The following is a 27,060-nucleotide window of genomic DNA, read 5'->3' on the forward strand; positions in this document are numbered from 1 at the left end:
TCACTCTTTCATTCCTCTTTTTTCCCGCCTTTGGAATAAACTTCCTCACTCTATTCTTTCCCATTCTTCCCTCCAGGCTTTCAAAACAGCTGTTCACCACCACCTCTTATCTTCCCCCATCCAAATCCTCGATCTTTTCTACCCCCGATAATCCACTCAAGCCCACTTCCTTCAATTCCCCTGCTTTCCTTCCTGAAAGTCCCTGTAATGTCCATCTTCTATTCACCATGTTCCCCGTCCCATCCCCATCCCTCTCCCTTCCACAGTTCACCTAATGTGTCTGTTCCCCACTGTTTTGTCCCTTCCACTCCCGCCCCTCTTGTCTCATGCCTCCTTGCTGTGAGTTGTGTGTTAGCTCTCATACGAGCCTCGACCAAGGTATACAAAAAAAAAAAAAATTGTTATGAATTGAAATCAGTATTTCTCATACAGTTATAGTTTTTGCCACATTTTTATGAAATCCTTCTTCGATATAGTTGATACAAATAGACATACTGGTTTATCTTTTTAACCAACTCAGACTATATTTACAATTATGGAAAACCGCAATAAAATCAATGTATAAGAAAGGCAATGAAAACAGCTTATTTTTTATTCACAATTTCGTTGTGGTGGTGGTGGTCGTATGGCAGCTTAGCTGCCGGGGTAGCTCTAATTTCTTGAAGCGTGACTGTGTTGCTGATGCAGTGCCTCTCTACCAGTACACACACTGGAACTGATACTCATTTCACCGACCTCGGAAGGATGACAGGCTGAGTGAAACCCCCTGGTGCATTAATTCAGCGGCCGACAGGGCTTGAACTCAGGACCCAAGGATCCCAAGCCGCCACCCTAACCACTACTCAGGACCCAAGGATCCCAAGCCACCACCCTAACCACTACTCAGGACCCTAGGATCCCAAGCCACCACCCTAACCACTACTCAGGACCCTAGGATCCCAAGCCACCACCCTAACCACTACTCAGGACCCTAACCACTACTCAGGACCTTAGGATCCGAAGCCACCACCCTAACCACCGAGCCAACACGAGGCGACGCACTCAGCCTGTCACCCTTCCGAAGTTGGTGAAATGAGTACCAGTTCCAGTGTGTGTACTGGTCGAGGGGCACTGCATCAGCGACACAGTCACGCTTCAAGAAATTAGAGCTACCCCGGCAGCTAAGCTGCCATATGACCACTACCACCACAACGAAATTGTGAATGAAAAACAAATTACCCCCTTGTGGGGGTGACGGTCATCTCTATAATACCACAAGTTCTCAATGTTCAGTTCAGGTAACCGCAAAACAGTCCAAACTAACCGTTTAGATTGAAATAGTTCACAGAGATACACTCGGATAATACTACTAATGACATAATTAATAAATATGTATTGTTCATTTAGTACCCGGATTAACACATCAGAATCACCAGTAAGTGCAATACGTGGTTTTCCGGTCCGTCCACTCTCTGGGGACATTTCACTTCCGGTTGTAGAAAAAAACGAAAAAAATGGGCTGACCTCTCGGAGATTATGATAATCCTGTAGATTATTCTTCACTGATTATAATGCAAGTTTCAGAATGAAAATTGGTCAAGTATTTATAGAGATATTGAGGTTTGAAAAATCGTTAGAGCTCGCAAATTCATTAATTATTAATTCCACAGAAGTTTCGTGACACTACACAAAGTAACATGTCAGGTATGAAAAAACATTTTGTATGCCAGATTCATTAATTATTAATTCATTAATTATGGAATGTACTCATTGATATATTAATCAGAAAGCCCGAAGCATGTAGCATAATTTATCACTTATCCCCTCATCCGGGATCCGTGGCCTCGCCCCACAGCCTGCAGCCCTATGTCTGCCGGTGATTATGTTAGATATCGGCACGATCGAGAGGAGCCTGCGAATTATCCCTGCTGATGCACTAAATTGATGCAATCGTTTGGCCAGAATATTCGTTGTCAAGATGTTGCGTGATTAAATCACCAATACAGTCACTCGAATTTATACCGCCGACATACTTCTTAACAATCACCTTCGCCCCAGAAACCACAGTCAATCTGATCCACGCTGGCCACTGTTCAGACGCCATGACCGGACTACTGCGGAGTTCGAACTGCGCAGTTTGGTTCAAGATGACCCGGCATTTTGGCACGCGTGCACGAAATTATATTTTGAAAATAAATGCCGACGTTTACATTTCAGGTTTTGAAAATTTTGCACCTTCGGCAGAAAATGTATAAATATAAAAGGCTAAAAATGTTTTATATTTATATTTCATTTCTCCTTCCTTCCTTCTTTGCGAATCGCATCGGCGTTTTTGGCCATCTTCCAGATCACGTGACTATCAAACGGGAAGGAAATTCAAAAATCTGTCCCGTTAGATACAAGATAATATTTTTTACTATCATAATCAAAAAACAATTGCCGAATATCTTGTAGAATGGCAGACTTGATAGGTTTTGAAAATGGCGATTTTTATAACTTACGTGACCTCATCCCTGACCTTGAACCCGGACAAAAGTTATATCGTTGTGCAACACTCATCGACCTCGACCCACATACTAAGTTTCATCAAGATCGGAAAGAAAAATTGTTGACGGACGTACGGACGGACGTACGGTCATTTGGTTCGGCTTTATTAGGTCATCTCGGTAGAGATGACCTAATAAGCTGTTTTCATTGCCTTTCTTATACATTAATTTTATTGCGTTGTTTGCCATAATTGTAAATATAGTCTGAGTTGGTTAAAAAGATATACCAGTATGTCTATTTGTATCAACTATATCGAAGAAGGATTTCATAAAAATGTGACAAAAACTATAACTGTATGAGAAATACTGATTTCAATTAATAACAATATTAAAATAAAATCATTCATAATAAAATCAAAATTCATTGCAAACTCTTTAAAAGCTGTCACGTGGTCACAATGGTTTTTCCCGAATTAGTTTTCAATTAAATTACTATTTTTTGTTAATAAACAACATTAATAAATGTTTTGAGGGGGGGGGGTAATCTGAAATTGTAGGGGGTAGGATTAAATCGATTTCAAGCTACCCCCAGGGGTAACTTGAAATCTTTACACCGGCACTCTCGGCTAAACGTCATTCGTGACCGTCTAAGACGAGCCATTTGTTGACACTTTCTCTCCATTTATCCCATCTTACAGACGTAAAACGTTTGACTTCTTCGTTCGCTCCATTGTCCTGGTGAATAATACACGGGGGAGCGTCCTCACGCCATATTCATAAAAATTACCGATCAGCTGCCGGCGATTTCATCTCTGCAGGAAGCTTCCACCTTGGACAACCCAGCTGGTCACGTAACAGTCTGACGTAATTTGTGTACGATTTCAGCCGATCTATTGGCTGTCGAGGCATCACGTGGCCCACACGTGATCCGAGTTCAAATGAACGCGGCGAATGCATCGATTTTCAAGATGAAAATACACAATAACTGCAGCTATGTGAGTGGAGAACTTTTGCATACGTATGTATTTGGATATATACTATCATATTATCAAGGTTTTGTCTATCCCCCCCCCCCCCCCCCGATGAGTGGAACGAAACTTGATTTTCAAGCACTTTCTGAGCCATGGCTGATGGGCAAAACGTCCTTCTACCACAGGATGGCATTCCGGTAACAAAATATATCACAAAAACAATAATAACATTGCAACAAAGCATCTATTGATGAACACTAATAATATTTACAACAATAACAAGAAAAAGAGCAATCAGAGATGCAGACCCTCACCAGGGCTTGTTTTGTGTGGTGTTTGTGTACTGGTGTGTCACGTAATAAATTATACAAATGATTAGCACTGCCACTAAATAAATGCTGGCAGTGATGACCGGGTACCAAGACGTCCCGCTTTGATTGGACACCTCACCCTGACCCGTGATGTTTTTTTATTATTATTCAATTGAATTCAGAATGGGATTAAAACAAATTAAATTCAGATCAAATGGAAAACCAAATAAGTACAGTCCTGCATTGGAGCAATCAGATGGAACCCAAACAAGCAAAAATAAAAGATGAAGTCATCAGGAGGAACCTGAATAGGAGTCACATTTCAGCTGCTACTCCTCTACCCTCAAACCCATCCAAGCACAACCAAGTGAGCCTCATTCAAAAATAAATAAACAAGTGGTGCCAGGCACAACAAATCCCACCCATTTAAGGCATAAAGTTATTTTGGGGATCAAATTTAAATTTGATACATCCTTAACCCCAATCTTCACAAATATGCATTTTTCACGATAGGATTGTTAGGATTTTAAGTCACAAATAGAATAAGGTTCACTATAAGCTTAGTTTGAAGTAAATCGGATCATTTTTGATGAAGTTATGAGCGAAAACGATTTTGACCTTTTTGTGACCTGACCTTGACCTTTGACCTAATTGGACCCAAAAGTTAATGGGGTCGTCCGAGGTTCATTACCCACCTGTGGATACAATTTGACAGTATTTGAGCCAGCCTTTTTCCCGTAAAGTTGTATTTTCGTAACCATGTTTTGGAGTTAATGAAAAAATTGTAATTTTGACTGATGACCATGACCCCCAAAACTTCGGACCCAACTGATCTTCACAAATATGCATTTTTCACTATAGGAGTAGGTAGGATTATAAGTGACAAATAGAAAAAGGTTCACTATAAGCTTAGTTTGAAGTAAATCATATCATTTTTGACGGTTATGAGCGAAAAACGATTTTGATCTTTTCGTGACCTTAACCTTGACCTTTGATCCAATTGGATCCAAAAGTTAATGGGGTCATCCAAGTTTCATTGCCCACCTGTGGATTCAATTTGATAGTGTTTGCTAAAGCATTTTTGCCGTAAAGTTGCTAACAGACAGACAAACAAACAAGCCGGTAGGCGACGAGGGATTCGCAAGGATCGAAGCGCTGGATACCATGCTTTTCATTCTGACTGATCCACTGAGGAAGATTCATTGCCAAGACGTATTGGTTCACATACAATTGTTTCTCTGCCTGGCAAGATTTTTCCTATTCCGTATTTTGCCAACTGGCACTCCTCATAAAAAATGACGGTAAATAGACACCCTATTTTTGAAGGACTACCATTTGAAAAATAATCGGTTTGCTGGTTTGTGCTGTGGAGCCTCGCGTTGCAGACGCGCACGCGCGTACACACACACACACACACACACACACACACACACACACACACACACACACACACACACACACACACACACACACACACACACACACACACACACACACACACACAGAAAACCCGATAAACTTCTCTCAATGCTCTTGTTTAACCACACCTCCTGAGCCACACAATTTTTTTCATAAGCCACGCCCACTTTCCTACACCACTCCCACTTTAAATAATAAATAATTGGAGGTGGTGTGTGGGTCGTGGAATCGTTTTCGGAAAATAAACAAATACTTGGAGGCGGAGTGTGGGTCGTGGAATTGTTTACGGTAAATAAATAGATAATTAAAGGTGGTGTGTGGGTCGTGGAATCGTTTTCGGTAAATAAATAAATAATTAAAGGTGGTGTGTGGGTCGTGGAATCGTTTACGATAAATAAGGTGGTGTGTGGGTGGGGAATCGTTTTCGGTAAATAAATAAATAAATAAGGTGGTGTGTGTGGGTCGTGGAATCGTTTACGGCAAATAAATAAATAATTGGAGGCAGTGTGTGGGTCGTGGAATCGTTTACGGTAAATAAATAATTGGAGGTGGTGTGTGAGTCATGGAATCGTTTATGGTAAATAAATAAGGTGGTGTGTGGGTCGTGGAATCGTTTATGGTAAATAAATAAATAATTAAAGGTGGTGTGTGGATCATGGAATCGTTTTCAGGAAATAAATAAATAATTGGAGGTGGTGTGTGGGTGGGGAATCGTTTTCGGTAAATAAATAAATAACTGGAGGTGGTGTGTGGATCGTGGAATCGTTTACGGTAAATAAATAAATAAATAAATATATAAGGTGGTGTGTGGGTGGTGGAATCGTTTTCGGTAAATAAATAAATAATTGGAGGTGGTGTGTGGGTGGGGAATCATTTACGGTAAATAAATAAATAATTGGAGGTGGTGTGTCGGGAGGAGAATCCAAAATGGTAAATAATTGGAGGTGGTGTGTGGATCGTGGAATCGTTTTCGGTAAATAAATAAATAATTGGAGGTGGTGTGTGGGTGGGGAATAGTTTTCGGTAAATCAATAAATTATCGGTTTACTGGTTTGTGCTGTGGAGCCTCGCATTGCAGACACACACACACACACACACACACACACACACACACACACACACACACACACACACACACACACACACACACACACACACACCCTGATAAACTTCTCTCAATGCTCTTGTTTGACCACACCTCCTGAGCCACAAAATATTTTTCATAAGCCACGCCCACTTTCCTACGCCACTCCCACTTTTAATCAACCACGTCCACTTTCCCTCAGCTCCGCCCACTTTCCTAAGCACCTCATAAAAATGACGGTGAATAGACACCCGATTTTTGAAGGACTACCATTTGAAAAATAAAACCTCAATCAAAAATCGGCTCGAGTAAAATTTTCTAAATATATCGAAGTGTTTAATTCCGAAGTCTCGCTTCTCTACATTCAAAACTGAAGGACAAGTATTGAAAATACTGTACGCGGTTTTTCGGCTGCTGTACAGCAACGGGTGGTTGTTAGGGCAACGAAATTCAAACACGCACATTCCCAACAAATACTGCACATGTTGGCAAAGTTTCATTGAAATCGGTTTGCTGGTTTGTGCTGTGGAGCCTCGCATTGCACACACACACACACACACACACACACACACACACACACACACACACACACACACACACACACACACACACACACACACACACACACACGGAAAACCCGACAATAAGGGATATCTAGCATAGAAAGCGAATCCAACAGACAAACAAACCAGATGATTGCAATATCCCGCTCCCTCCCAAAAAGAACCCACATCAAAAAATTAAATAATTCTGGCTGCCAGATCATGTGTCCGCTCAATATAAAATTTAAAACATGTATTCCTCACCACTGTTGGATCACAATTGTGAAGTTTCACATCAATCGACTAAGCAGTTCCAGAGAAAACATTATTTAATATTTTTCTTAAATCCAATCTGGCTGCCAAACTATGTGACATCAATTATTCTTTCACAACCTTGTACACGCATGCCTTGCAGAACATTTAGGTGAAGTTCCCCTTGATCTGTCCAGCTGTTCTGAAGAAGATTTTTATGTTTTAAGGTAAATCCAACATAGCTGCCAAACCATGTGACCTATGACATCAAATGTGTGAAACTTTTATTCCTCATGTGTTGGCAGTCATCATATCTGTAAAGTTTCACCTCGATCTGTTCAGCCATTTCAGAGATTTTTGAAAGTTAAAAAAAAAAAAAAAAAAATACGGCTGCCGTATCATGCGACCGATGACGTCATCAAAAAAAAATGTTGTGTGCCATCTTATCCCAAGATGTATGCAAAATTTTGCATACATATTGGATGCAGCATTCTACATATGCAATTAAGTCATCATAATAAAAAAAAAATCACTCATTCCTCATGAGGAATGAGGAATGGCACACTCGTATGTGCCAAGTTTCAATATTTTCCTTGGTGCGGTTTCAGACACAGAGGTCCCAATTTTTTTCCATTTTTCCAACATGGCAGCCACATCACACGACCTATATGACATCACAATTATCATTCAAACATTCTACATGAGTAGTTACACCAATGGTGAAAATTGTCTCAATACGACAAGCGGTTGCGGAGAACAACATGAAAGTTCTGTGAGGACAAACAGACAGACAAACAAGCAAACGGGTTCAAATGCAATACCCTCTCCTTCAGAGAGGGTAATAAGAATAGTAGTAACATCTGGTAACTATAAGGGCACTCGGAGTGCATACCTTCGCCACGTAATGCCTGGTCCACGAGAATATATCAGGCCCAATACATTTTTGAAATCTCATGCTATACAGTACTACATCGTTTTTTGCTCAATCTCTCAATGGTGAAGAATCACCTTCAAAATTAATAATTCTCGTATCCAGATCCGGATTCAGATCTTCACCAAAACCGAATCAACTTGTCCTTCCGACACACCCAACATGTCCACCAAGTTTCATCCGAATCCATCCACAACTTTTTTGAGATATCGTGTTGTATATTGGTTTAGTTCTATCTCTCAATGGTGAAGAATCACTCAAATTATCACATCCGGATCCGGATTTTCACCAAAATCTAATCAGTTCGTCCTTGTCGCACACCCAACCTGTTCACAAACTTTCATCCGGAACCATACACAACTTTGAGATATCCTGTGCACAGACAGACAAACAAACAAACAAACAAACAAAGACAGAAAAGGGTAAAAACTGGATCTACTCTCACAGACTAATTAAAGTATATGATCTAAATATCATTTCAGTTTTGAGGATCGGATATCATGCGGACTCAATAAGTGTTGATATCTGTTGTGAAATCTGATAATTTAAAGAAATAACGAGTTTTATAACTAAGCTGATATACCTATTTTCTTGAAGCAAGCAAGACTATGTTCCATCCTCCATAGATACACAATAAAATGTGAAATTTCCAAAGCATTAAAGCATTATACTTATCTTGTTCTCCTCTTTGGAGAATTATATTGAGTGAACAAAAGATTTTGTATTGTGCTGAAATTAACGAGCTTCATTGAGCTGTATGATTTAATGCATTCACTGCTGGACCTCACAGCCTGTCTGCCAATCCATAGCATCTGCCAGATCTGTGTCTATATTTTCAAACGTTTTGTGAGGTGCTCTGCAGGGAATCAAAGCAAATTGGGTACAAAACAGTTTTTTTTTTAACTTAACGTTTGTGCGGTGGTCCGTGCTTTGTCACCCTGAGCGAGTGGTCCGTGCTCCGTCACCCCCGAGCGAGTGCTCCGTCACCCTGAGCGAGTGGTCCGTGCTCCATCACCCCGAGCGAGTGGTCCGTGCTTCGTCACCCTGAGCGAGTGGTCCGTGCTCTGTCACCCCGAGTGATTGGTCTGTGCTTAGTCACCCTGAGTGAGTGGTTCATGCGATAACACCTGATTTCCGAGCCATTTGTCGTATTAATGTATTTTCTAAATTACCGAGCCAAATTTCTTTCCACTCGTCACACGCAGCTGTTTATAAAGATCAATGTTTGTGAACATCTCCCTGAAACATCTATATAAATGAAACGTTGTTTTTTGGTGAAAGCTACCCAAGGTTTCTGGGTTGTATACCGTACGTACTGTAGTTGCACACAGACTCGAAACTACCATTTCCCTAAAAAATTGCCAATATCAGGTGTGTGTGTGTGTGTGTGTGTGTGTGTGTGTGTGTGTGTGTGTGTGTGTGTGTGTGTGTGTGTGTGTGTGTGTGTGTGTGTGTGTGTGTGTGTGTGTGTGTGTGTGTGTGTTTTGTGAATGAAACATAACACTTTTTTTTTTTCTCTGTCTCTGTCTCTCTCTGTCTCTGGACATATACGGACGGTGGTTATGTCTATATGGTGTTTGTCACCGGCCAGTTTGGCTCCAGAAGCGTCTGGGCGGTATTTATGTCTGGACAGTTTTTCTCCGGACGGGAGTTTGTCTCCAGACCGTGTTTATAGTATAACTGGTAAAAAATGGATTTCAGACATTATTTTGTTTCCATCTTCACTGATATTCAATGCAGAATAATTTTGATGAGACTATATAAATAGTAATTAATGCTCCACCGCATGTCTGCCTTTCCTTCCTCTCACCTCTTGCTGTCTTCCCTTCCACCACCCCTCCTCACTCCCCTCCCTCCTCTCTCCTTTCCCCTTCACCTCTTCGCTCTCCACACTCTCTCTCCCCCTCCCCTCTTTAGCTCTTCCTCCTTCTTTTTTTCTCCCTCCCCCTTTGGTATACCCATCAGCAAAGCGACGGGTGGTATTTGCTGGTATTTAATAAGGACTAGATATAACAAAAGGTATAAACATTAAAAACTAATCTATTTATGGAACATCCTGCACATCAAAATGTTTGCAGTCTTTGTCATGATGCATTCCTATCTTCCTGCCTCCTCACCTGTTATTTCTCAGCTCCATTACCAGCTTCACTGCCCAGCACCATTTTTTCTGCATCAACTCTACCCAAGGACAACCCAAGTCCACTATACAATCAAAATGTGCAACAACAGTCGAATCAGAACATTGAACGAGAAGAGGTGGGGGTAAAGTAAGACAAATGTGTTGGTTTGCATGAAAGATAATGTTGTCAATGTGGATTATATTGTACATTTTGTTCTCTTTTAACAAAAGCGAGGGTACACATTGCAAAGTGACACGGCCCTTCTCTGTGCGAGGAACAGGAACAGCTGAACCTGCCTGGAGCCACGGAGGAAAACTACGAGAGAGGACATTTTTCTCCAAAAGTCAGAGCTTTTGGAGAAATGTACATTGCACTGGAGATGGACCAAGAAGAGGCACAATTTGAAGTTCCCTCTGAAAGTAGCAAGATATCAACAGGCATATCTAACCACCAAGAAAATAACACCTCGTCTCATTCTGCAGCCAAGGGTCCACAAACACAGCTGAGCAAGAAAAACGTTTTGCTTCCGAATGTTTTGGACGATGAACTTGAGAAACTGAATTATTTGGAGTGCACAGAAAATTACAAACATACGACTGTAAAACCAAGAGAGAGCTGTTACGTAGAAGAAGAATACGTCGAGAGAATAAAGAGGAAAATCGGAGAACTGGATGAACAGTTGGAAACGATGAATAACATGCATGAGCCGGTATGTCATTTTGGAGTTATAGAAACCCAAACCGATGAAACAATGTGCGTGAGTGTAAGCGATTGATCTGACAGCAACCGATTACTTTAACACAGCTAACACATACATGTGGCTGTATGCCATGCACGAGATGGGAATGAGGGTTACATATATTAAAGTATACTTCATGGTGAATTCCTCTCAAACTTGAGTTTAACAAACAGGGTAGCATGCCCATTTCTCATCTCTTTAAAGCTTGCCTTTTCTACCACTCTGCATTTTGCCAGAACTACGAGACTTTTATATTTTGACACTTCATTGACATCTTTGGTCTGTCTCGCATCCATTTGCCATTTTGTTTAATATTTTGCATCAGCACAAAAACCCAGATTTTGTGCTTCATTTTAAAATAAATAAATAATACAGATCACCATTGTCTTAAGGATATTTAATAACGCTCCTTTACACCCTGCCTGCCTGTGATGTTGGTGATCATGTGCTGGAATCTTGGCTGCAAAAGTGCAGACCAGGTTGTTATAAAATGCTTGCATCTGGCCGATACCGCTTAGATACCCCAACCCCTTCACTGTAGTTCTCCAGCTCCCACAACCCTTCCTCCTCAGCTCTCCAACCCCTCATCTGTCCTCCTGAGGTCCTTCCTGGTATCATATCCCTTACACTCCTCCCTCTACCTCACTACTTCCCAACCCCTCCATCACTCCTCCCCCAAGGCTTCGATTACCCCAGGTTTTGTACCTTCTTGCTCTCTCATTGATGGGGTCTCAAACACAGGAGGACTTCAAACAAAATTCTCAAATATCTCTATAAGGTTGTCTCCACATCTGCTGGGCATGATCGATCTGACAAAATCCCTTCACACACAGAATGTGCCAAATTCCTCTGGATCCCTCCCTCACCACTCCCTTGTATATTTTAGGACCCAGATGGCATTCTGGTTGGTGGTTTCTGTTTATATTCATAATTCCTCATCCCACATCCCATGCCCCCCACCCGACCACCCAAGGAGTATATATGGAAACAAGTTTATCTGTTTAGTTTACCATCCATCCAGCTTCACCAACTCGATGTGGTGTTCTTCAGACATGGATTCTCGATTATCCTCAGACTACAGTTCTTTCTTTTTAATCTATGGAGTATTCAAATGCAACCATGCCAGTTGGCTGAGATTCAGTCCTCCAACTTGTGTCAAGGCCCACTTAGCAATATGTTTAGCAATACAGCCCCACTTACTCAGTGTCTCTTTTTCTACTCATGTCTCTCTAAATGGTATTTGGTCAAGTCAAACCTGGTCAAGTTTGATGAGATTTGGTCAAGATTTAGATTTGGTCAAGTCAAACTTCCTCTGCAATCTATCCTCCTCTTGGCTCTTCTGATGACAATATTGGGAAAGTGTTCAGAGAGCCAATGAGGAACCAATGTGTACAGCAATTCCGTAAGGCAGATTGTTCTGGTTTGAAATCCGCTGCTCCATTATCTCATCAGTTCCTGACATTAACAGTTACTGTAATTCCTCTCCTTCACCTGTTCATCCATCATGCCTCCAATTGTCATTTCAATATCCCGACCCCAGTATGCAGCGGCTTGTGGCCAGGCAATTGCAAAAAAAAAGCAGTTTGCCTTCTCCAGGTGGATGGAAAACCCAACTGATGGGAACCTAAAGTCCATCAGCATAGGCCTCAATCAGGAGAATGCAGTCTGTCCTTTGAGAAGCCAAAGCCCAACCAACATCAAGCTCACCTGAAGTCAAACCACCAAGTCTCTCACCATCCTCCAAAGTCTGATTCCTTCTGTTCTATTTTTACCACAACAGATCACCATGGCTCGGTATACTCAGTGGAGCTAAGTCCATTGTGAGCCTCTCTGATATCACTTTAGTGTGCAAGGCTTTGATCTGAAGTAATATGGAGTGTAGGTCCCCACTCTGGGCTGGTGTGTCTACTTCCCATCTTACTCTTCTGGAGGTGTATTCCAAAGCTATCCGTGTTATTGACGCATATCAGCAGGAAGGCAAGTCACAAGGTCTAATTCTTGCCCATCCGAGTCAAGTTGTTGGAGTCAATTTTCTCTCACCTCGCTACACCCATCCTCTCATCACTCCCTCCCTCCCAGAGCCTGCCTTGGTCACCCATTATTGTGGAATCCTACACCCGTTCAGTTACCCACCCCACTTCTAAGCTGTTTAACCAGCTCCCGATATCTGTTGCTTGTTGTCACTGCCTCAAAGTTCAGAGTGCTGGACTTCATCACCTCATTCTTTCTCCCATGCTTCTCTTATCCTCTCACTGAGGCTGTCACAGCCTGGTGTTGGCTTTGTGGTTAGGGTGGCGGCTTGGGATCCTAGGGTCCTGAATTCAAGCCCCGTTGGCTGCTGAATTAACACACCAGGGGGTTGACTCAGCCTGTCATCCTTCCGAGGTCGGCAAAATGAGTACCAGTGTGTACTGGTAGAGGGGCACTGCATCAGCGACACATTCGTGCTTCCAAGAAATGATAGCTACCCCGGCAGCTAAGCTGTCATATGCAAGAAGAAGACTGAAGCTGTGACCACCTGTTTCTGTATATGTTTATGACTGTGTTTCACCATTCCCCTTTGATTTTATCAGTTGGTGAACAACCTACTGCTCTCTGCCATTTAGCTCCTCTATGAACCTCAAATTCTGCATTCAATTTTTTTGGTCAAACTCATTAATATTCGGAGATTGTTTAGCACATTATTCACTGCCCTTTGGAGCCACGAGCTGCCATACTGCGTTTTTCACATCAAATTAATATTTATCATTTTAGTGTTTTTCTCTATATTAATGTAGTATAGACACTAACTGGATGTTTGCAATGCCCTTCTTCACCTGAGTTGAGATAAACTGTCTTTCAACTCAAAATAATTTAATATACTTATAACAGAAACCCTCTGTGTATTATGCCTGGTGTTGGCTTAATGGTTGGGATGGCAGGCTTTGGATCCGAGGGTCCAGAGTTCAAATCCCGCTCAGCTGTTGAATTAATACAAGGTGGGGTTAACTCGGCCTGTCATCCTTCCAAGGTTAGCAAAATGAGTGCCAGCATGCTGGTATGCTGTGTCAGAGTGGTGACCCGTCCAGGATTGTTCCCAACAGCCAAGAAGACTGCTTAAGCAGCACCAACGCTCTGCTCAGATTATGGTCCCAATCTCCTCCTCCTCTCCTCTGTGTGTTGCAGGATGAGCTGGAAAGTTGTAGTTTGGTGAGTCGTCTGTGGAAGCAGTTGGAAGACCTAAGCTGTTACGTGAGTCAACTCATAAAAGAGAAAACCCAATTACGTCAGCATCTCGTTCGGCTGGAAAGAGAACTGGGAGCTTGGCGCCATGAGGAAGAGGCATTCTGACATTTGGCTCCAATGTTCTTGCTGCTGAATGGACGTTTTTGAGTTTTGTTTTTTTTCCATCAACAATCATCTTTCTGGCTTTAAATTACATTCACTCTTGAGCATTACATCCATTGTTCTTTTATTAATTCCCAGCTCTTTTACAATATTGACTTTTGAATATGTGATTGATGTACTCAAAAGAGAAAGTGGAATGATCTAAGAAAATAATTTCTCCAATACATTAACAGCACTGTATAGTAGAGCATGACACTGTGTGCAGCTGAACCACCTACACCATGCTGGGGATGAGATATAATTAAATATGCCATTTTGATGATGGAGAGAATACAGTGTTGCACCTGGATTTCAGACCAGTTTGCACATACACTTTAATCCACACATAATCTACTGAGGAGTACATATAGCACAGGAACATTATAAACTACAAAACAGTAGAGGTATGACAACGAATGAAATGATCAACAACTTCATCAAAATGTCAGCATTAACAACAACTTTTGGGTTTACAACTGCTTTGCTTACCCGCCGCCGATCAGAGCAGCACCGGTTGCTCTCACCAGCCCTCCGAGCTGGCACACGGCTTGCCCCGCTCCCCCATCAATGATGGTGGCAGAATCTTTTGCCAGTGCTATAGTAAAGCGTCCAAGTAAGCCTCCGCCAGAGAGTGCCTGCGGAAGTATGGATCCAGCCTGTGGAAAGATCAGGGATAGCTTGGAGAAGCTGGATGCAAAACAACGCAACAACACCGAGTGTTGAGAGGCCAGGGTGGATAAGTTCCAGATTTTCATTTATCAGGGCGTCTTACTCATTGATCACTCCTGTTTTGTCAACCTGTTATTTTCCCGTATACCCCTCTCTAAAGTTATTTATTCTTAACCGTTTGGTTTTTCAAAATTAAATTGACTCTTTTTCATAAACCATAAGCATATGTCTATCATTTACCATCCCAAACATTCTGCATCTCAGGGTTACATGTGAGCTGCTCAATGGATTAGTTTAACGAGACAAGCTAGGGATAGGTTGCAGAATTGCTCAATTTCTAGCATGTTTGATCAAGGAATATACAGGGTGACCCCAAAAATGTAGGTCCTGGGAAAAGTTTAATAACCTTCACAGTTTTCATTCAATCTCTTTCATTCTTCAGGAGGTCTGAACTCAGGTAAGGGAGTATGTATTTCAAGAGCTCAACATCAGCAAAGAAAGCTTGAGGAGAATTCTGATAACAGTGCATACAAGTCATCAATATCTTTCCTCGACATGTGGTGCTTTGCATTGAGCAAAATAGTGCCCATTTGGAGCATATCATCAAACATCGACGTCATCAGTCATTTAATTGTGAAAGTGTCGAATTTCTTTGTAGACAATTGAAATTTTCAGTAATATGTTGAATACAAGTGAGTAATACTGTATGATCTGCAAATTTTGTTAAGTTTGATTGGATAATATCAAAGTTATTAAACTTTTCCCAGCACCCACTTTTTGGGGTCATCCTGTATGATCAATCCATTTTTGCCTGTAGTATGGTCTAAAAGGAAGCCATTTGGCCCAATCATGCCTGTGCCATATCCCAGCACTCCAACTAACTGCAGATCATGATAATTGCAAAACAAACGGAAACTCCAAGAAAATAATTTGTCCATGTGACTACTGGCTATTGCCTAATAGCCAACTATTTTCAAATGTTAGCATGTGGTCTATAATGTTCACATCTTGAATGAAAACAGTGCAGATGCCTTTACCTTTCCATCGAAATGATGGTGTTGCGAGATACTGTGCACCACCCCCTGCCTGCACTACAGAAGAGCAGGTTTTAGGTATGATCCCATCGGGTATCTAACAAGACCACTTAATGCTGAACATGAGACCAAATGAGGCAGATCACCATGTACTATTTCACCGAAGTCGATCTGTAGCATGAAGTTTGTCAATTAATTAATTCATTCCGATCTGAGCATACATTCTTAAGGAGAGATAATTCATATCGTCAAGTTTGAATAAAGGGCCAAATAACACCTAAGTCTAAATAATTTATTATTCTGTCTTGTATATACCATGCAGGATTGTTTTAGTTGATAAACCTATTTGGGACACCACGGGCAGATGAAGGCCTCCTCTTATCCATTCTGTTCTATTCCAAGCAAACCAGAGCCATTGCACTCCATAAATGTTTCCATTTCATGTCTTCGTCTGATCTTTGGTCTCCATCTGCTTCTCCGAAGACCTTCTTTAGGGGGCGGGTTTGTAGTAGTTGCTGTCCACATCTTGTCCGTCATTCTTGCTACGTGTCCAGCCTTGTGCCATTTCAGTTTTTTTGATTGCGAGGAGAATGTCAAGGAATTTTGTGTTTCTTGTTTGATCGATTTGTTTCTCTTTTGTCCCTTTTTAGGTCATCTCTTCGAGCATGACCTAATAATATGGGTGTCGATGTCCTTCGATCCGTCCGTTCACAATGAAGTTGAAGTGGGAGATCTGGTCATTAGTGATCCTGATAGAGGTAGATGAGACGTACACGATGGTATGACTTTCAAGGTCACCGAAGGTCAAGGTCAAGGGCACGAGGCCTTTGAAGTTGCGAAAATGATGATTTTCAAATTCTATCTCCTCCGCCATTTCTCAAGTGATCTTGAATTTGATTGGAGCAAATGAATCTATGGGACAATATCTAAATTTTGATCAGGCCAGATTTTCGATATTCGCTTTCGTTTTCGTGTCACGTGACTTCAAAGTTGGCAAAAAATGCGAAAATGACCATTTTCAAAATCTATCTCCTATATTTCTCAGGCAATCTTGAATTTGATTATGGCATATGAATCTATGGGACAATATCTAAATTTGGTCATGCCGGATTTTCGAATTTCGCTTTCCTTTTCGCGTCACGTGACTTCAAAGTTTGCAAAAACTGCCCTACCTTCAGGAGGATATTCTCTACTGGGCATGGTAAAAGTTAGTGAATGGTGTCATTGCATAGCAGCTGACCTTGTATATTATATTTATACATTTTTCGCCGAAAGTACAAAAGTTTCAAAACCCGAAATGTAAACGTCGGCATTTATTTTCAAAATACAATTTCATGCACGCGTGCCAAAATGCCGAGTCATCTTTAACCAAACTGCGCAGTTCGAGCTGCGCAGTAGTCTTCGGTCATTATTGAACATTGAGAATTTGTGGTATTATTTCTCGCAGAGATGACCGTCACTCCCGCACGGGGGTAATTTTTGTTAATGCTGACACAAAATCTCTTTGCATGCTTTTTGCATGGTGATCAATTTCTGCTCCATCTTTGTCAGAGACCATGTTTTTTTTCAATAGAGTTAAGGCTCATGGAAGAGCGAGTACACTGAACAGATCAGGATGTAACATGACAAAAGGAACATTAGAGAGAGGTGGAGCTGGGGGGAGAGGAGGGAGGACACCAACAGTGGAGTTGAAGGACAAGATAGAGGGAGACTTGGACAAAAATGTGTGTGGGGAGGAATGGGGGGGGGCAGGATACATTGGAAAAGGAAAAGGAAAGGATGCATTGAGTGGACAAGATGGATACAAAAGGAAACTCTCAGGAGGGAAAACTGGAAATTTGGAAGGAGTAGGGCTTGGGGTGGGGTGGGGGGGTAAATAAAGGGAGAAAGAATCATGCTTTTGCATGGGGGAAGGGGGGGGATCTGAGATGGTGGCAAACAGCTGTCTTTAAGACCTGGAGGGAAAAATGAGATTGAAGAGAATGTGAAAGTTATTTCCACAGGTGGGGAAAAAAGAAGGAACAAATGTGGAGGAGGTAATCCTTGATCCTAGATTGATGGTTTTGCCAGAAATGGGTTGATGGTGAACCGTGTGCACCCTGCAGAAACTTGAGGGGGGTAGGCGGAAGGCAAAGCAAGAAAGAGCAGAGGGTGCAAGAGCAGAAATGAGGTAGAAGACAGAGACCACCAACCTGTTGGCGATGGAGAAATGATCAACCCACTCAGCTTCAGCGTGGGAGATTCCAATAATCTTGAAGGCCTTGGTTTCCACAGTGTCAAGCTGAGCAAGATGTGAGGCAGGGGAGCCAGCCCAGAGAAGAGAGCAGTACTTTATCAAGCTGTGGATGAAGGCCTTGTAGATGGATAGGATTTCAGGTGTGCCAAGGAAGGACCTTGTATGACAGAAGATTCCCAGATGGCTCCTGGCTTTGGAGGCCAACTTTGAAATGTGGTTTGCCCAAGAAAGATCATGGCTAAAAGTCAGACCCAGGAGTTTGACTGACTGAACTTCCTCAAGAGGATTGTAAAGAAAGTAGATAGGAGGGTTGGCCAGACAGTCATTTTGGAGAGAGACAGTGAAAGTGTGGATTTCTCCAGATTGAAAGACATATTCCAAGTATTTGACCAGCTTGAGATAATTCAAGGTCTGAAGAAAGTGAAGAGGCTGCTGCCTGTCTGAATGATGAGGGATGTCACAGCAGAGGGAGCAGTCATCAGCAAATAGATAAAGAGGATTTTCCAGAGAGTCAAAGAGATCATTGATGAATATCAGGAAAAGGACTGGGCCCACAACCCTGCCTTGGGGCACTCCAGCCTTGACAGGGAGAGAAGATGAAACGATTCCATTGAGTGCCACACGTTGGCTACGAGAGTAGAGGAAGTCATTAAGCCATGTGTGGAGTTGGCTTTGGATGCCATAGGCAGAGAGTTTGGAGAGTAAGGCGGGATGTCAGACTGCATCAAAAGTATGAGATACTGTTGTGGGCCGGGGTTCGGTGGTGATAAACGACCACTCGGTGGAGCAGTGGAGTCATCTCCCACTGAACACCCGGAATTTAAGTCGTGACTCTCGGATAAGTCCGAAAGGTCACGGATCCCTTAGCAGACCGTGGTCACCAATATTTTGACGGCGTGGGGTAGGGTTAATTGCCTAATTTCAATATACCTAAGTACCCACCGTCATCAAATTACCGGGGAAATCACACCCTCGGCCGACTTTGTCCTAACCGAGTTGCTATCACCGACTCGGATCCGGCGTAACCGAGCGGAAATTACCAAAGCCGCGTCGGACGCAATGACAACTTACCGGCCCAAACGGCCTCACTAATTATCAATACGCACTGTGCTGGACCAATGGGAGAAAGCACAGAAAACGAGCTGGTACATTTAACACGGAGGTTTATTTATAACCAATAATCGGGGAGGGGGGCACACAAAGAGCAGAGTTATCCGAATAAAGAAATGTAATGAACAATGAACACAGGGCACTTAGACGGTTTCTACTTGAAAGACTGGTGCCACACACACACGCACACCCAAAGAAATGGTGGCCACAGCCTTTATTTCGGCCCTTCAGCTCGGGAGGGAAAGGCGAGCTGAGGGCAGGGGCCTATTCTTGCACCTATCCGCCTCGTGCGGTCTGGTCGAGCTTGTCCGGTGGCGGGACTCAAACCCGCCGCCAACAACGCAGCACCAAAAACCAGGGACCAGGAACGACGTCATGGACGCCAGCCAGCACGGGAACGGACCAAACGAGAACGCCAGCAGGCAAGATGAGGCTTCCTCTCTTTCTCCTCTTCCTTCTTTTACGACGGAGCCAAACTTCTCGACGGCTCGCCACACTCCTCTTATCCTTCCCTCTCCCCCGTGGGTCGAGGGAAATGCTCTGAGAACTCGCCTCCGGATTGGACGAGGCGCCGTAGTAGCTTTGGGCACGCTGGCCTCCCATTGGCTGGGGTGCGCATGCAATGCTCGTCCCTCGCTCATTGGCTGGAGGAAATGTCCCATGCCCTTCCTTGGAGCAGAGCCTCAATCTGAGGCGATGGAGGCTCCGCCCACGCCTTCAGCCAAAAACACGTGGGCAATGGCGACCGGGTTGAGTGAGGGACGGTGCCGTTGTTGTTGCTATAGATGTAGATGTATAAAACCTGACTATAAAATAACTCACAGCGCACACACAAAATTCCCATTAGACATAGGGGATGGATTCTAACTATAAACACATACTTATCGAAATAACTAAGCTTAGGGACTGCTGTCTGTCTCTGTGAAAATGGCTTCCAGATTCATAACAATACGTCCAGAGAGACATCAGAAAAATAATAGTGATAATAATTTAAAAAGACAAAAGAAATCGATACCGACAGAGATTATCTTTGCATTAAAATATATTGTTACGGTTGTGGGGGTAGATGGAGGAATTTCATAGCAAGGTAAGGATTGTATAGAGTTGCTTGGTCTGTAGATGTGTAGGAGACATCTCAATGGAAATTAAGTAGGGAAATTGTGAGCTTAAGTGTTACTTGTCACCACACTGGTGGTGGTGCTGTGTTAATTAGATAGGGATTACGGCCAGTTTCCCCCAGTATATAATTGCCTCCTGTGACCTTTTCCCATGTTTTCGCATTTACAAGCCAGCAATAAAATTACGTTCTTAAAACAACAACTCTAACAGAACTGCACGTCCAAAGAGACGAGAAGCCCCGCCTTCCCGGCTTTGTGCCAACAAGTCACACCCCAAGGCTTATGATTGGTCAGTGTGACGTGAAAGCCAACAAGTCACACCCCAAGGCTTATGATTGGTCAGTGTGACGTGAAAGCCAACAAGTCACACCCCAAGGCTTATGATTGGTCAGTGTGACGTGAAAGGGGGTTGGGGGGGGCATGTTCGAGGAGGACACAGTTGTGAGAGGACACAGTAGTGAGAAGACATAGGTTAGAAATAAGTTTCGGGTATGCTAAACATTACCTCGACGTGTTTCGACTTATGAGTAACTTACAAGTAACGTGTGTTGACGTGTGTCAACGATCGCATAACGTGCCTACAACTTATGGTCAGCGTATGCGGAATGTGTGCATCATACACTGGCATACGTCTAAAAATTTTGAGCATGCTTAAAATTTGTCGACGTGCTCGGCGAACTACGATGTATGCCAGTGTGCTTCAGCATGCTCTTAACGTATACAAAAACTTACCAATAACGTATTCGATGTGTGCCAGCGTATTCGGCAAATTTTTCATACGTCGGCATACGCTGGCTAAAACGTTAAGGTGTGACAGGGGCTTGACACTTCGATGTCTAGTGCGGTTATGATTTGAATCGTGGAGCGGCAGCCTTTTAATAGGCTACGCCACGTGATCGTCGGCGATAGGCTGCCGCGCTATGCATACGTTAGACTATCGTTGGGCATAGGTTGTGAACGCCAACAACACGCTAAGCATTCGTTGGTATAAGTTATCTATATGTTATTGAGACGTTCTGTGTAGGTTATTAATACCTTATGCATACGTCCAGCTCGTTATGAATACGCCAAAAACTGAAAAAACATCAATAGTTCAGTGTATGCCAGCGTTTTACATACATTTTAATACGTTGCCATACGCTGGCTAAGACGTCAAGGTGTTACAGCGGCTTAACACATTCCTCAGAGCCGGGACCTTTCATCCCGGGAGATGATCCAAACGGTCTTTTATGGCACTGCATTCTGTTATTATTCTACTTTACCGTTCCCCAAGGTTGCACAAATGAGCCAAAAATCTACGGTATACACACACCAAAAGCAAATGGCTGAAACACGTTTTCTTACCTTTTAAAGGGTTTATTTGAAAAGCAAAGTACACGGAAGAAGGTCAACAAGATGCTTTAATATACGGAACAAACCAAGTGAGTCCAACGACACAAAGAGGATAATGGGAATATGCAAACTTGTATACAATGATGAGAAATAAAATGAAAAATCTAACTCACTTGGCGCCGCAGATCACACTCGTACAACAAGACAATGATGAAGGTGGGACTTTCCTTTATCTATGATGTGCAGGGTGGACGCAGGACATGATGCAGCCCACTTTAAGAAACCAGGAGCAAGACGAGAGCCAGTGATGATGGTGTCCAAAGACAGTAAAGCCAAACAGAGCACGATGAAAATCAGTCATGAGGAACACCAGTGACAAGTAGCTCCTCAACCAGGCCTTGTGGGCCCCCTTTGTCCTTTTTCGACTGAGGCCTCCTAGTCTGCCCTCCATCTTCTTCCTCCAGGCCCTCCAAAAACACAGGGTGGTCCCAGCTTGGGTCCATTCCACAGAGAACGCCACAATCAATGTCTCTTCACAAAAATCCGTGAACCACTCGTTTGTGCTCCTTTCACACGAGGCTTCCTCCTCCAAGCGAGGCCTCCATCCTCCTTTCACATGAGCCTCTCTAGTTCTCTTCTCTGCTGATGGGCCAAGTTCTCTTCTTCCTCCTCGGCGGAATCTTCCTCTGGGGTGTCACCAATGGGAGTGGCCCCAATAAAAATAAATGTGCCATCTTAAATTCTGGGCTCCACAGCCCACTGCACCACCATGGCTGCCACACACTGGCGAGAGAGATCATAATCGCCTCGTCGCACACACGTGGTGTGCCTCTACGATGGGAAGACCTCAACTAGCCCCGACTCCAAACAAGAGGTATTTACACAAACATAATTCGTCTACCCTGTCTATAAACTACATACATTGCCTCCTCAGTATCACTTGTAACAAACGACTTACTCTGACAGATCCCCAGTACATGGCAATCTAACCTACTCAAAACACAATGACCATACTACACTTACCACAGTCCAGCTATCCCCTCCCCTTATTTCAACATCCCCTCCCCCCACTCCATTTACACATAACATTATAAACCAAAGTGGAAAACAACCAGTAATTGTCATATTTACCTCTGCCATGGATGAATGTTATGTTTTCACCCCTGTCTGTTTGTCTGTCTGTGAGCAGAATATCTCAAAACGGTATGGATGGATTCAGATGAAATTTGATGGACTGGGATGATGAAATTTGATTGATTAGATTTTGGTGAAGATCCAGATCTCAGAATTTTTAATCTTTCAAGTGATTCTTCACGATTGAGAGATTGGGCCAAAAACGATATGTGGCATGATATTTCCACAAGATGTGGACGGATCATGACAAAACTTGTTGGACGAGTTGAGTAGGTGACAGGAACAAGCCATTTAGATTTGGGTTCAGGTCTGGATGCAGATCTGGTCTATCATTGGGATGCAAAGCGTAAACTGTTCAGCCTTGCAGAGGTGTGCACTCTACCGAGTTGCCGGTCTAGTTACTCTTGTTATGGGAAGTGGCTTTGGAAAAATATGATGACAACGTGGAACGACACTCAATCGACTATCTTTTCCACCTTAACATGGCGTTTTCCAAGGTGGAAAAAGGCAATATCCTTCAGATTTTTTGCAGTTGAGTCCAAAGCAACATAGGCCTTGCGACTATGAAAATAAGGTGAAGGCCTCTTACTGGTGATACAATTAAGGCCTCTGAAGCATTACTTGTAATACCCTAAGTCTCATCACCACTGCGAGCGACGCTACACAGTCGACATTTTTTCGAGAGAATTTTCATTGGCCCCACCTTCGGAACACCCCCCCCCCCGCCCTCTCCCCTCAAGGATGGGGACCAAATAGCTACCTTTCTCTTGTGAGCCTTAGTGCCCCTGGGGCAAGTTTGGTTGAGATCGGATAAGTAACGACTGAATGCATCGACCACAGACAGACACCAAATTGTGTATTTCAGTATGATTATTGTGAAGAAACAATACATATGCCACATGCACAATGTTCTAGATCTTCCGGGAGCCTCAATCACATCTCATACAAAATAAAATGCTATTATTTTTTGCCTATCATGGATCCCAATCCCCCTACCGCAGCCCCCACCCCCCACTTCACTCACCCCCTCTTCCCTTCCACTTATCCCAGATACACTCCATTGAAATTTGAAGCATGCATTAAAAATTAGTATCATAAGTGGTAAATCGTTATTTGGAGCCCAGAGATAGTTTCCTTTTTCACGATGCACCTACCCGTGTCCTGAAAATAGGCTTATGTAAGGCGGAATGACATGATATAAAGTCTTCAAAACCAACCATGACTATAATTCTGGGGAAGGTCGATTTGCAGGATTATCACACAATCTCAGGACCAAGAAAAGGATTGGAGATAACTTTATGGTGGCTAAAATGCAGTCCTGGTCTTTGTCTCGATATAGACGACAAAGTTGAAGTATTTTGAGACATCCTTCGGTGGTTTCCTTGGGATTATTTCCTTTCTCGGTTTCAGGAAAAAAAAGTTGGCACTTGAATCACATATACTTTTCTTCCACCCTTAACGTATTCAAAAACAGTGTTAATACCCAGGAATATAATCTTTCCTTGAGATTTTCCAAATCTATAGCTTCCACGTTTATCCTTTGGGAAATGGCAGAACAAAGGCCCTAGCTTTTTTGTTTTTGCTACCACTTGCAACAGCCAGTAATGCAAAAGTAGGAATAATTTACAATGGTAGAACACATCACAATATTTCCCACGATGCACTCTGCTCTATTGGTGTTTTTTTTTTGTTATCTTTACACACGATTCACCCACCTGAAGACCGTGTACCATCTCAACATGCCCATCCCATGTGGATACACGCAAGACGTCCTCTTCACCACTCACCACCAGTACCACATAGCCTGTAGGAAAAGGCTTGTGCTGGCTATCTAGTGTTTTGGAGTTGGGGTAAGATGAGGACTGGGAAGGTGAAGTATTGTGCGGGGCTGGTGTGAAGCGCAACGTGCCCAGTGGGGCATTTGAGCTCACAGAATAACCGCCTGTGAGCTCCCCCAACTCACTCACAGGCTGGATATGTAAGACCTCTGCGCAGGATCAGGAAGAAAGGGCATAATTACAAGGTTGCATAAAGAAATAGAAGGAAAAATCCCTGCTCCACAATCAGTGTGTGCCAAAATAGTGTTTCTTTGCATTTATAAAGTGAAGGTTACCATTTATACAGTACAAGTGCTACATGTTTTGTGCGTGGAGTGTAAAGAAAATATTCACCTCCATCGCGGCTTACAAAGTGTCGACCATCAGGAGAGACTGCAACATTGCCTCTGACTGCACCATTCCAGCCCAGAGCCACATCTGTCACCATATCTACCACCACTTGAAGCCCAAGCATTCCATCAGTACCAATTCCTTTTTCATCCTCACTTGCACAGCTCACAAGCAGTGTTCCTCCGAGCGGACTGTAGGCTGCACCTACAGGCATACAACCATATGCCTGTGGGAATAAGTAATGAAAACTATTTCAATCCAAAAAGCCCTCGGTGAAAATATCTCAACTCGCAAGTTGTTGGGAACGCAACTCCTGGGAACAAGGACACAATGAAGGCAAGACGAGTTGTCAGGGAAAAAACAAAAACCTTCACTGCTCTCGAGACGCGTTAAAATATATAAAAATACATACTTCATGCTGCCTCTCTTTTCACTCTACAATCCACCAGTGTAAGCTCTGGATGATAGGTTGCTCAAAGGGGAAGAAAAGTCCAAACCAGAAAGCTAATTTATGCTTCCATTAAAATTAATTGGAAAGCATATTTATTGTTATCTCTGCAACTTAAGGTGGATGGAGGTTATGTTTTTACCCCTGTCTGCCTGTTTGTCTGAAATTTGGTGCACAGGTTGGGTGTGTGGCAAGGCCAAACTGATTCTATTTTGCTGAAGATCCAGATGCAGATCCAAATTTTTTATTATTATATCTTTAAGTGATTCTTCACTGTTGAAAGATGGGGCTAAAACGACACATAGCAGGATATCTCAAAAAGTTGTGGACGGATTATGACAAAACTAGGTGGGGTGAGTTAGGTAGGTGACTATAACAAGCAGATTAAATTTTGGTTAAGGTCCGGATGCAGATCCGGCCTGTCAGTGGGATACAAAGCGTAAACTGTTCAGACTGGTGGAAGTATCCGCTCCACTGTGTGCCGTTCTAGTTTGTGATGCAATGCCCTGACTGTGAAGCACCAGGACAAGTTGTGGGATCAGATCCAACTCATTAGGGGATCAGATACAGATTACGAAGAACACACATAAGGACACTACATCTGAAAGCCTGCTTTCCCCCTCCTCACCCCCCAATTGTTTATAGGCACTAGATTATGGGAGGTGTCCTGATGACATTGAACAGCCTACGAGGAGCTTTCAAAAAGCTCTTGGAATAGATAGGTTAATTGCTGGCACTGTAGAGCCAGGGATTTTTTTGCACAATATAAACTGACATGTAAGCTTGTTATATGACAGCACTGTGGTTTTATTTATCTGACGTCGTTTGTTGTTTTGGAGTACAATCCAGTGGTTTGCCACGTCATACAATTATAGAATGTACTAAAATTGAGTGTCTAGGTGTCATCAAATATGAACGCAAAGAAGAGCTGGCAGGATAGCCCAGAGCAGAGGTCGGCAATGCATGGCCAGGGGGCCAGATCCAGCCTGCATATTACTTCTGTTCGGCCAGCAATGACTCCCAGACCAGATAATATTCTACACCTTCAAAACAAAAACCAGATTGTTGTATTTTGATGAAAATGGTTATTTAAACACAATCAAAGCAAGAACATGTGGGGGACTCTCCAGTCTCCTCTGTCGTTGCTTCCAGACCCCCCACACACACTGTATGACAGACACATACAGTGCCTCGAAAGCATAAGCTCTTAAACTGGGGTGGGGGGGGGCGTGAGTAATTTTCAGAGGGGGAGAAAAAAGTAGGAATTTCTCTAATTATTTTTGAAATTCTCTCAACAAGTGTTTGCATAATATCATGATGAATATAAAAAAAAAACAAAAGTATTTGCAGTACCCATTTCAAACTAAATCATTCGCAATGAGTGCAAAAAAAGTGGAAGTATCTTGACGAATATATTCGATTTGGATTTGTGTCCCTCCAAAAGGGTGACACAGAGGTACCCCAGTGCATAACATGCTACAAGACTTTGAGCAATGATGGCATGTGGCCAACATGCTTGGAACGCCACTTGAAGACAATGCATCCTGCTCGAGCTGCCAAACCCAAGACATTCTTTGAAACAAAAAGATAGTCCTTGAAGCAAGGTAAGAT

General features: G+C 42.9%; 1 protein-coding gene across 2 annotated transcripts in view; it reads right to left on the minus strand.

Annotated features, from left to right (window-relative positions):
• Positions 1–14,268: 14,268 nt before the first annotated feature.
• LOC147029644 (follistatin-related protein 5-like) overlaps positions 14,269–27,060 on the minus strand; it is a 109,172-nt gene continuing 96,380 nt past the window's right edge. For both annotated transcript variants that reach the window (XM_085872846.1, XM_085872847.1), the window contains exons 16-18: positions 25,005–25,227; positions 24,549–24,820; positions 14,269–14,856 (exon numbers count right to left, since the gene is read on the minus strand). In XM_085872846.1, the coding sequence (XP_085728972.1) occupies positions 14,686–14,856; positions 24,549–24,820; positions 25,005–25,227 (666 nt within the window). In that variant the 3' untranslated portion in view covers positions 14,269–14,685. The remainder of the gene's footprint in view (positions 14,857–24,548; positions 24,821–25,004; positions 25,228–27,060) is intronic.

This window comes from Eptatretus burgeri, chromosome 3 (genome assembly GCF_056783735.1).
Source record: "Eptatretus burgeri isolate ZD-2024b chromosome 3, Ebu_testis_v1, whole genome shotgun sequence".
Taxonomy (NCBI): domain Eukaryota; kingdom Metazoa; phylum Chordata; class Myxini; order Myxiniformes; family Myxinidae; genus Eptatretus; species Eptatretus burgeri.